Source organism: Boleophthalmus pectinirostris, unplaced genomic scaffold (assembly GCF_026225935.1).
Source record: "Boleophthalmus pectinirostris isolate CB_2022bp ecotype Guang Dong unplaced genomic scaffold, ASM2622593v1 HiC_scaffold_13, whole genome shotgun sequence".
NCBI classification, from domain to species: Eukaryota; Metazoa; Chordata; class Actinopteri; order Gobiiformes; family Gobiidae; genus Boleophthalmus; species Boleophthalmus pectinirostris.
In genome coordinates this window covers 11714768-11727427 of record NW_026571036.1, presented here as the reverse complement: position 1 = coordinate 11727427, position 12660 = coordinate 11714768, and the positions used below count along the sequence as shown (strand labels likewise).

At 39.5% G+C, this 12660-nt stretch overlaps 1 protein-coding gene across 1 annotated transcript in view; it reads left to right on the top strand.

The window, feature by feature from the left end:
- LOC110156398 (laminin, alpha 2) overlaps nucleotides 1–12660 on the top strand; it is a 332216-nt gene that overhangs the window by 277203 nt on the left and 42353 nt on the right. The window contains 8 exon segments of the mRNA XM_055149659.1: nucleotides 2868–3001; nucleotides 6766–6925; nucleotides 7424–7548; nucleotides 8368–8530; nucleotides 8616–8760; nucleotides 9335–9473; nucleotides 10325–10336; nucleotides 10807–10927. Of these exon segments, the coding sequence (XP_055005634.1) occupies nucleotides 2868–3001; nucleotides 6766–6925; nucleotides 7424–7548; nucleotides 8368–8530; nucleotides 8616–8760; nucleotides 9335–9473; nucleotides 10325–10336; nucleotides 10807–10927 (999 nt within the window).

Below are 12660 nucleotides of genomic sequence, written 5' to 3'. Positions count from 1 at the left end.
ATCAAAATACAGAAAGATCCGGCAATATGTAAGGACAAGCTAGAGACTTAGAATAGACTAGCACGAGCCGTATTACCTCCCAGCTCCTGTCCCCTCCATGATAAATGCGTAGTGATTCATAGATCTACTTGCAAGACGTGTATTAATTACCATCATTTTACATCATGGCCAGATGCTCTTACACAACCTCCCATCTGTCGGTTTAAGAAAAGCAAGATGAAATGGCGCAGGTTTGTAGTCCTGTGTTTGACGGTCCAAATTAAAATATATGAATGGAAATAGATGCTTTATATTATGTGTTTGCGAGGTAGTATTTGTTGCGCGCTTACAATAATAGCGCATCAATCTTGTGAAGTACATTTCCGGAGACTAAAATTGCATGATTCATTCGCGACTCACAATTGGAGATGATGAGACAGTCACGGTCGCCCCAGGGCAGTCTGATAGAGGTATGGCTTCAGTGACCATCGATCACTCACTTACTAATACATACATTTGTGTCATTATGAACTATAGCCCTACTGATCACGTTAAGTATTTGGGGAAAAAAATAATAATAACAGATTTGTTCTATTTAGGGATGTTAGTGTTCAGATTGTTGTGAAAGGAAACCAAACAACTGAAATTATGAACTGTCACTCTTTCACATTGTCTAATAGATCACCGTTCCTCTAATACAGGGGTGTCAAACTCATTTTGGTCCGGGGGTTGTATCCAATCTACTTTAATCCCAAAGGGGGTCGGATCAGAAAATATCTGGCATATATATACCCCAAAAATAGCAATAAGTTCAAATATTTGTGCAGAGAAATGCAAATCTATTACAGAAATCTTTTTTAATTGATGAACTTTCTTTTACAAAATATTATAATATTATGAACAACCTGAAACTTTAAGAAAAATGCAATTTCAACACAATGTTTTAACATTAACTTGTATGCAAATAGGATATATTTATATTTTATATTTAGGATATTTTTCTTGGAAAATCCTGCACTCACTGTCCACTTTTCTCATTTTTGACATTTTGCTGATGAGGGTGTCATGGTCAACAGTCAAAACGATCGTCCTTTAAGAGCGTTTGGAAAGAGACAAGTCTTCATTTGTGCTGCTCTGGTGGGAGGGGCCACGCACAGAGGCGCTGGAGACGCTGCTGTGATAAACACCGCAGAAAATTACCAATATTTTAATAGAAAATATTGTTAAAATATTTTAGTAGAAAATCAGCCGAGGGCCAGATTAAATGTCTTGAAGGGCTGTCTGTTTGACACCCCTGCTCTAATAGATCACCATTCCTCTACTATGTGACCAGCTTTATGAAATCTAACTTTAAAGTAGGGCTGAACGATTTTAAGAAAAAACTGAATTGCGATTTTTTTGGCAGATATTGAAATTTTGATTTCATCCACAATTTTTTTGAAATTTTTGTGCTCATGAACATTTGCAAACATCACAGAAACTTACATCATACCAGAGTCCTGCACCAATAATTTGACGCTGGACGTTGTGCACATTTGTTTACGTTTTATAGAAATGAAACTTAAAACCACATGGCTAATTTGCATAAACTATAAGCACTGAAAAAACAGCTTGCTCCTTGTGCTTCTGATGTGGTTCAGCTTTTGTTGAACTAAAGGACATGACTCAGTGGAATATGTGTGTTCTTTCTATGACAGAGGATGTGCTGATGATGGTGAGTCTGTTCTGTGCTTCTATCGTATTGGAGATGATTCATGTTAAACTTTACACGAACACCAGGCTTAAATCGTAGCCTCCTAGTGTTGTGGTGGTGAATTGCCTCGACGCAGATCCATAAATCAAAAACAACAGTGACAAGGCGATGGCAGCAGTGTGCCTTGGGTCAACGCAGACCTACACTTCGCCCTTAAAATTAGGCTTTAGGAGGACTGGAAAAAACACTGCTTTGATGCTTCCAAAATCGTGTTGTCTGAGATCACAATTTTCAGTTCAAAATAGATAGATAGATCGTTCAGCCCTATTTTAAAGTAATGTAAATGTGACAAAAACCACCAGATAATAAGCACTTTTGATGAAGGTTTAATTTTCAGGGTCTAGAGTGAATTAATTAATAAATTGTTTCTGGTCGCTATTATTTTTTCTTAATTATATTTGAGACCTAAATTACTACGTTCAAGATGCCACAGCATGTAACTTTTTAAAGCAAATAATAGACTAGACTCACTTAAGGTGTTTTTATTGAAGTTAAAAACACACTGTAGTCGGGCTTGCATATCTACTAACCTGACCCCATGCTTGTTTCCATGGAAATGTTTTCTTTTGGTTATAATATTCCACAGTATGGCATAAAAAAAAATATCTGTTTCCAAGGATAATATTCCCAAGTTAATGTTTTATTTCCGTGGAATCAAGCAAGTGACGTGACACCTCCTGAAAGTTACATACTCTATCTTGAAATTGATAATCTTCACATTATACACTACAAAAGTTTGTTGCAAAGTATTTAGTGAAGTAGGAAGAATGCAATGCTCGCTAATACTGAATAAAAGTGAAGTTACATTATGTACACTTACATTATATATGTGAAATAAAATGTGAATGGAATTATTTATTTTATTTATATAAGTGGTCCACGGTAACAAGGGTTTCAAGGTTGTTATTTGGACTGTGTTTTTAAGCTCTACTCCCATCTGGAAGTTATTCTCACTTCTGAATACATTGGCCTACAGAGGTGAATTCATAATGGCGTAATGTAAATATCAATAACAACACAATTTACAGTGACCTTCCTCCGCTACCCCACACAACTATTCCTATGCAATGTCACATCACGGTTAAAAAGACCGCGTTGCTTTCTCTAACCGTACATTGTGTTGTCTTGATTGTAGGTTGATTTCCTGGCCTTGGAGATGAGAAAGGGGAAGGTGAATTTCCTTTGGGACGTGGGCTCGGGCGTGGGCAGGGTGGAGTATCCGGATCTCACCATCCACGACGGAAACTGGCACCGCATCGAGGCTTCACGGTGGGTACATGTCTGTCTGCACGCTCACATACGGCACATTCTAAACCTTTTACATTTACTCCAATATAAAGGAGAGAGGCTTCTTGCAGTTTACCTTGACATGTATTTAAAGGGACTCGCATTCGTGACATGGGAAGTGGCAATTCAAATGGTAGTTATAGTCCAAGGATTGCAATTCTTAAGGTGTGTAGCATAACTGCGTATTTCATGGCATGCTGAATATGTGTAATCATTGCCAATATGAAGAAAATACTATTTATATAAATGACATTCTTCACCTCATTTTACTTACTTCACAGTTACTATAGTGCTCTATGTAGCCTATTCGATTGGTGCACGGAATAGTTTATACGCTTTTACATTTCTTGTTGAAATTGTTAACACTTTATAATGAAGCATGAATATTTGTTGGTACAAATGAAAGAAAAATTTTAAAATCCACGGCTCTTTGTTGTCAGTAGACTTGTTTTTTTAATCGTCGTTTTGGATGAATATTGCGATTTAAAAGGTCCAAAATATGACAAAATGATCCACGGGTGTCATAGATTATAACCGTACAGCAGAGTCAAGCGGAATAGGTTTTCTTTAAGTAATTACTAAGCCTTAATCATTCTTAATAGGTTATTATAAAGTGTAGTCGTAGAAGTAGTAGTTTTTTATTCGGTCATTTTGCAGCACTACAAAACAAAACAAAACATAGACTATAAACCCATAGATCATGACCGAAGGGATGAGGCTGAAGTTAAAAAGTACTTATAATGCCAAACCCGAAGTATATCGGAGGCGTGGCTCTTTGTTGTCAGCGGACTTGTTTTTTTAATTGTCTTTTTGGATGAATTTAAGGTCCAAAATATGACAAAGTGATCCATGGGTGTCATAGCTTATTGCCATAGAGCAGAGTCAAACACAATAGGTCTTCTTTAAGTAATTACAAAGCCTAGTAAGAGTAGAGTAGTAGTAGTAGTAGTAGTAGTGGTAGTGGTAGTGGTAGTGGTAGTAGTAGTAGTAGGTCATTTTGCAGCACTACAAAACCATGGATCATGACCTAAGGGTTTAGACTGAAGTAAAAAGTACTTATAAAGCCAAATCCTATTAAACAATGATAGAAAAGCAGCGTATGAACAGCAAGTTTGCATTTACAATTTCATTTACGACTTACTGTTTATGTAAGAGACAAAATCTAAATTAAAACAAAATTTAATGCATAATTAATTAATTCTAGAGATCTATATCTTTCAAAAACGCTTTATACTGTTTTTTAAAAGTTTCTACAGTGTTAGACTTTTTTAAATCATCACTCAGATTGTTCCATAAACTAACCTCTCTAACACAAATACAATCACTTTTTTTTTCATTTTTTAAAGATGCCAGTTTTGTTTGTGGTCGTACAAACTAATAATAATGATAAAGAAGGAACAAAATGTATCGTTTATTATTGTATCAAAATAAAAGGTAATGTTTAAGAAAAGCGTGTCTTTAGTTAATAGTCCTAGTTTACTTCTAAAGACAAAATATCTAGTCTTCTTGGTATTTCTGTAAGGATTGATTTTTATATTGTTTTTTTACGTAATTACTATGAACATACATAGTCATCTGCCAGATTTTAATATACTTGCAGATTGGACACTAAACCAGACACTTTATTTTCTGTCATGGTCCATTTTTAAGAGTAGAAAATTAGCAAAAAATTTGTGAACTGAATGATACTATAGCAGACAGTGTCATTGTGTGTCAATAATAATAATAATAATAATAATAATAATACATAACACTTGTATAGCGCTTTTCAAGATACTCAAAGATGCTTTACATGAGGAGACAAACAAAGGCAAACAAGAGAAGTAAGGACAGTTAATGGTAGTTTTTTTTGTTTTGTTTTGTTTTAAGGAGATGGGTTTTCTGGGATTTTTTAAACATGGGGCATGGGGATGAGTCTCTGATGTGTTTGGGCAGGGATTTCCAGAGGGTGGGGGCAGCACGGGTGGGGGTGTGGTGTTGGTGGAGCTCAGAGAGGCAGGTGGGGGCCAGGTTATGGAGGGTCTTGTACACAGTGGTGAGGAGTTTGAATTGGATGCACTGAGGGACGAGGAGCCAGTGGAGATCTCTGAGGACAAGGCTGATGTGTTTCTGTGCGTGAGGAAGTGGGCAGCAGAGCTCTGGATGTACTGGAGTCTGTTGAAGAGTTTGGAGGGTGAACCATAGAGCGGGATTTTGCAGTAGTCGAGGCGGGAGGTGATAAAGGTGTGGATGAGGGTTTCAGCAGACTGAGGGGAGAGAGATGGGCGGAGGCGAGCGATGTTCCGGAGGTGATAGAAGGTGATTTGTTTGACGTGGTGTTCAAAGGAAAGGTTCTGAATCCTTGTATCATTCGTTCATTCTTTTTTAAATATAAAACCAAAAATAAGAAAATGAAAAAAGAACAATTTTCTTCATTATTTGTCTCCAAAACCAAAATGAAAAAACGGATATTTTTTTTTTTTCAGTTTTCGATTTTGTGTTTAAATGAATAATGGAAGAAAAAAAACAAAAAACGGATAACAGCCGATTCCCACTTAAACTGTGACGCCGGACTGAACCAGGACTGAACCAGGTCTAAACCAGGACTAAACTGTTTTCATTCCTGGTCTGGTCCTGGTCTCAGTCCCGATCTCAATCACATTCTGGTCCTGGTCTAGTCCTGGCCTCAGTCCTTGTCTCAGTCCCGGTCTCAGTCCTGGTCCTGTTCCCGGTCTCAAGTCCTGGTCTCATTTCTGGTCCCGTCCCGGTCTCAGTCCTGGTCCTGGTCCCGGTCTGGTCCCTGACTCAGTCCTGGTCTGGTCCTTGTCTAAGTTCTGGTCTCAGTCCTGGTCTTGTTCCCGGTCTCAGTCCTGTTTTTTTTTTTTTTCCTGGTTTAGTCCTGGTTCAGTCCATATGTGCCACAAAAGTCCGGCATTGCAGTTTAAGTCACGGAAATGGTGAATCGTTATCTGTTTTTTCATTTTGGTTTTGGAGACAAATAGTGTAGTTGTTTATTCGTTTTCTTATTTTTGGTTTTATTTTGAAAAACGAATGAACGAATGATACACGAATTGGTCTGGTTAAAGGTTCAAACTAAAACATATTCCTGACTCATAGTTTAAAATCAAGCACGAGCCTTTTAATTTGCACAATAAATAAATTCTCCTTCAAATTTTAAGTGAAAATAGCATAATTCTGTTGATTTGTTAGCAGCTTGTATATTACCTTCACCTTAGCTCACGTCACGCAGCCATCATATTAGCACAAACACTGATTTACCACAACCTGGGGAAACGCTTACATCGAATCTACTGTATAAAACATATCCACTCATTTGGGAAATCAAGACGTGCACCTCCTGTCGGCCCGGGGAACATTATTATTACATCATTACACAGAGACAGCCTAGTCCAACAAATCCACTCTGTCTTACGTTGTGTATAGAGCCTCTTTTTCACCGCGCACACTTGTCCCACACATTTCTATGCTAGAGATTTCCCAAAGGCGCTTTCCAATAGCATCACACCAGCTATCCGTCTTCAAAACGTCTCCCCTCGCTGTACACCAAAGTATGAAAGCAAACTCCGGGCCGCAAGATTAATTCGTCTGTAAAAAAAACTGCGCTGCTAAAATACCAAGAAGCGCGGTGACAACGAGTTCATAAAAATTGAATTCTTGCCGTAGTAACATTTTCAATCAGTGGAGTTGTCATGCGAAAAGTACAACCAGCCAAACTGAATAACAAGCCATCACTCCTCTGTCTGTAGGAAGGGGCTGACGGGGACCATCGCGGTGTACCCACTGGAGGGGCCCAACGCCGGGATGATGCCCACTCCGGCCAGCGCCGACTCCCCCACCTCCTTCACCATCCTGGACGTGGACCAGAACGCGTATCTGTTTGTGGGAGGGATTTTCGGAACTGTCAAGGTACTACTATCACTACTTTTTCATTTATAATCTGCCGTAGTTTCAGATGGAGGGCAGGGGTCAGTGTAATTTTTTGTTTGAGATTGGCTCCACACACTTGTCTTAAAGTCTTTTCAACTGGCAACAATCATAACTTTGCTTTGGCACCGCTTTCTGAAGCTATTGTAAAAAAAAATAATTAAGCTTTTGCTAATGTAACTTGAAGAGAAGACGTGGAACTTCGTGCCAGTTTTTGTTTTATGTGGATAGACCCAGCAATTACAAAGATATTAATCATAAACCAATAATAATAAATCTGCAATTTGACAGTTAAGCAGCGAATTTCATCTTAGAATTCTGACCTGTCCTTCAGCTCAATCTGAAACTACTGGGATTTTAGAAGATTGCAATGTCACATATTTGCTGCCTATTAATGCATGAAACAAAACACTGTAATTCTTTCTTCACAGTTTTAATCATGATTTTACATATTATTTAATGACTTGTTTGATTTTGCAGAAAGCTGACGCAGTGAGGAGCTCAACATTTGAAGGCTGCATGGGGGAGACCTTCTTGGATGGTAAACCCATTGGACTGTGGAACTACAGAGAGAGACAAGGAGACTGCAAAGGATGTGTCGTCAGGTAAGATGCAATGAGTGATAACCGCTTATCGTATTTTTCAGAGTATAAGTTGCATCAGCAAAAAATTCATAAGGAAAAAACATATATAAGTCGCAGAGGTTAAAAGTTACACTTTTTGGGGGAAATTAATTTTATAAAATCAGAGACCAGGAACTGACATTTAATCTTGAAAGTCAAGTTATAGTAGTAACAGTAGAACAGAGAACAACAGTCTGTTAACGTCACATATGAACAGTTCTTCAGATAACTGTAACATAAACAACAGAACAGAACAAGTTTACCAAAACCTCTTGATATCACTCCAAATCACTAAATCCATTGAATTCTTTGTCCTCGGTGTCACTTCTGACCAACTCCACGACCTCCAGAGGTAAACGGAGCACCACTTCCTCTTCTGCGTACCTGTCATCAGACTCAGCATCAGTTCCAGTTAGAATTATTCCGGCCATTCTGAATCCTGACAGGATGGTTTCGGTGTCACTGAAGTCACTTATATGTAAAATTTTCAGTGGTGCAGAAGTAATGGTGCGATCGACTGACATGATACAGACAAGACAGAGGCTCTTTCTGCAGGAGACATGCGCAGTAGAGCCAGATGACAGTGGTACAGGAGTAATAGGAGCAGCAGATACTGAGACACAAGCCTAGAGCGCCCTCTAGTGGCTGTCAGTGTGAAAATTTTATGTATATGCCGCACAGGAGTATAAGTCGCAGGACCACCCAAACCATGAAAAAAGTGCGACTTATAGTCCAAAAAATACAGTACTATAGACAAAATGTTTATTCAAACCATATGCTGCATTCCTGTGTGTTTTGTAGCCCTCAGAAGTCGGATGGTGAGGGCACAGTGCAGCTGGACGGGGAGGGCTATGCTGCAGTGGCCCGTCCCACCAGGTGGAACCCCAACGTCTCCACAGTCACCTTCAAGTTCCGCACCTTCACCTCCGACGCTCTGCTCATGTACCTGGCCACACAAGACATGGTGGGTTCTGTTTGTAATCAGAGTTCTTATTTGTACAGTTTTCTATCCATGTTGTGGCTCACGCACTCCTCTCATGTCTCTACAGAAGGACTTCATGTCTCTGGAACTGTCAGAGGGTAAAGTGAAGGTGAACTTTGACCTTGGCTCTGGTGTGGGCAGTGCCATCTCAACACAACGCCACAATGACGGACACTGGAAATCCCTCACCATGTCCAGGAACAAGAAACAAGGTAGGTTTTACATAGATATATATTTCAATTCAACTTCAGCCATTTAATATTGACCAGGAGTGAAGGTCAAATGGATACAGGGGTGGAGTTACCAAAAATTGTTCTCAAGTAAAAGTAGTGATCCAGGAGATTATGGGTGAAAAAAGTTTAGGCTGAAACTACTACTCAAATTAGAGCAACTATCTGATGCAACATCTGATTTATAATTTTGTTAGTGAAAGAACGAAACAATAAATTATGCAAAAAATCTGGAAAAATGGATAGACCACAGAAATTATAAACACTAAATCATATAAAAGAGACATGTCACACAAATGTTTCAATGCTTTAATATTATCAACATAAAAGACTTGTTATACTCCCAAATATATTTCTCAAGTTGAATTAAAGTGTGGTGTCTGAAAACTACGATTTAGTAAATTAAAGTATATTTTTCAACCCATCACTGATTGCACAGGTTATCGTTACAATTTAAAGCCAGTGAGTTCTTTAAAAGGCGTAGCTTTACATTTAATGGTCTTGTGAATGTGGTCTACCTCAGTCTGAAAAGGTTTTATGTCTGTCTGTTCCAAAGCCACTGTGACCGTAGTGGACATTGACAGTGGGGCAGAGGAGAGAATCGTGGCCGTGTCCCAGGGCTCAGCTACTGGACTCAACCTCAGAGAGAACCAGAGGATCTACTTCGGAGGCCTGCCCACTATCGGGAACTACAGGTAACTACAAATCTCTATTTTGGGCAGACATGGCGCATGCAAGGGCTGCACTTAAATGACAAAATGAGATTTCTTTTACAGCCTTTAATGCAGGTTTGCCCAGTACGTTGATTGCGATCTACCAGTTGATCGTCAAGGTAGTATGGGTAGATCGCAGTGTTGTAGTACGGATACTGCGCGGCACATCACAAACACACACACTCCCTGCACGTATCTTGTCCGCAACAGCACGTACCAGCGCGTATCACAGGGCAGGTTAAACTTTTTACAATCTGTCCATCTGCCTCACATCAGCGCGCCACTCCTCGCCGCGTACAGCACACACAGACTTCCTCCTCAGTGCACGTTGATTAGTAGGGCAAGACAAAACTCGAATCAAAAACTAATCTAAATTTATGTTACAGTGTTGGCACAGAGGAGCCTACAGCACAGAACAGAACTACCGCGACATGTGGCTGAAGTTTGCCTAATAAAAGTGCACAAATGTATCTGTATTTGTCACAATGTGCGGTTGGTTTGGTAAATGTGCAGAGGCTCAATCCCACCGCAAAACCAGTAAGAGAATGTAACTCCAGTTTGGAACTTGAAAAAACAGGTTCAAAAATCCTACTCACTTTCTTTGCTTTTTTCAGTTTTCTGTAAAGTGCCAGTGTAAGTTTTCTTAAAGAAGGGGTTCTCAAACTGTGGGTGAGAGTGTAAAAAAGTGGCGCAGAGTGTTTTAGTGCAGTACAGTTTGTTTGGCTTTGTAGTTGGTAGATCAAAAGCGTGGGCATCCCTGTTTTAATGTAATGATATATTTGAAAATGTGTTGTGTATTTTGTCTAATGAATCATTATGTTTTATCTTAACAGCATGGTTGCCAGGTAAACAATTATATTTTCCAGTATACACCCACGCTGCATGAGGCTCAAAACGCTAATGCTACAGCAAAGCGCAAATGTACATTATTGATCTTTGATTATACTGTTACTGGCTGATCCGCGCTCCTAAGGCTTTTCCACAGTTTATTAATCTGACTTTGACTTTGACATTTGTCTCTTCAGCAATAATACGTTCAATTCACTTGCCGCTAGTAACGAGGCTATATCACTTCAAATTATAACGCTGGCATAGCACACTGGCTTACACATTTTTGTTTCAATGTGAAATATTGTAGCTCTGATTGAGACAGACAGACGTTAAAAGACCTTAAAACAAGTCGCACTTTCTTCTCAGCTGCAGCTATCCAGTTCCTTCTCAAGCTGCTTCCTTTGCTCCAGTCCTTTTCGTCCTTGTGTTACCTATGCCCTGTATGTAAATGAGCTGTAACTAATGATGGCTCTCCTCCTCAAAGGTCAGAGGTCACGCTGAAGCGCTATGCCGGCTGCCTGAGGGACATCGAAGTGTCCAGGACTCCATATAATCTCCTCAGCAGCTCCGACTACACCGGGGTCACCAAGGGATGTACTGTGGAGGTAAGGAGCTCATTAGACCGGGGCTGTATCGAGGACATGCTAAAGTTACTTAGAGTATGTACACAAAATACTATTCTACTACATCCGTGTCTTAAGGGGAAATGTTGAAATAGACTCTTTTAGATTTGTCCCAGTTTGTGTTCTGTGACGTAAAATTAGATTACAGAAGATTAGAGTAAAGACAATTTTTTTGCAACCACGCTCACAGTAAGGATGCATGTTTTTGTAAGTTTTTTCAGGGCAATAAAAACAACCAAAATGAATAAAGCGTGCTATTTTGCTTCAAAGTTACATACGGGGACTTTAAATATGTTTGATCATTTTTATATAACAAACAAACCTATATTTACAGGCATGTAAAGTAAAAATTTTAAATAGTCCTGGTTTAGACACGGTTTACTCCTGGTTTAATGTTGGTTTAGTCCTGGTTTAGACCTGGTATAGTCCTGGTGTAGTCCTGGTTTAGACTTGGTGTACTCCTGGTTTAGTCCTGGTTTAGTCCTGGTTAAGACCTGGTATAGTCCTGGTGTAGTCCTAGTTTAGTCCTGGTTTAGACCTGGTTTAGACCTGGTTTAGTCCTGTTTTAGTCTTGGTTTAGTCCTGGTTTAGACCTGGTGTAGTCCTAGTTTAGTCCTGGTTTAGACCTGGTTTAGTCCTGTTTTAGTCTTGGTTTAGTCCTGGTTTAGTCCTGGTGTAGTCTTAGTTTAGTCCTGGTTTAGACCTGGTTTAGTCCTTAGATTAGTCTTGTTTTTAGTCCTGGTGTAGTCCTGGTTTAGACCTGGTTTAGTCCTGGTGTAGTCCTGGTTTAGTCCTGGTTTAGTCCTTGGTTTAGTCCTGGTTTAGTCCTGGTGTAGTCCTGGTTTAGACCTGTTTAGTCCTGGTTTAGTCCTTGTTTAGTCCTGGTGTAGTCCTGGTTTAGACCTGGTTTAGTCCTTGTTTAGACCTGGTTTAGTCCTGGTTTAATCCTGGTTTAGTCCTTGTTTAGACCTGGTTTAGACCAGGTTTAGACCAGGTTTAGTCCTGGTTTACTCCTGGTTTAGTCCTGGTTCAGTCCTGGTTTAGTCCTAGTTCAGTCCTGGAAAGTCCCTGCTACACCACTGACTAATAGTAATTTAATAGTAGAATTGCTATAGTTAGAATCTGACCCAGTGTAAAACTTATGCCAAAAGAAAAGGTTGTGGCAGCCTGGATCACTGTAAAACTTGTATATTAGTCTGAATATTTCACATTTTATCAAGACACAAATTTATTAAATCAATCCTCATCCCGAGCAGCCGTATTGAAATCCTATCCCACATTCTCCATCGCACCTCTGCAGCTTTATCAATAGTCCATTAGGCGCGTGTCAGGCGATGAGTAGCACCAGTATAAATATGTAAGGCACAGTACATATTACATAAATTATACCGACGCAGACAGCACCCGGATAACCTCTCCTGCTCATTCACCTGTTGACGACCTTGAGTTTCTCTGCTCCCAGTTCAACACTTCGCACATCTCAATCAGCGCGGACTTCCTGTTTCTATCAATAATGCACAACCATCCAGGTATTTAGACATCCATGACAAGCAGATGTACAAGGAAAGGTTAAAGGGCGGTGTATTTTAGAACTGATCTCCTCCTATGTTCAAATTATTCATTACAAAATACAACATAACTGCAGAAATGTAAAAATACAAACTTATAGAGTCATCTTTTTTTACGAAGTCACAGGTATTTATGTAGTGGTCCAA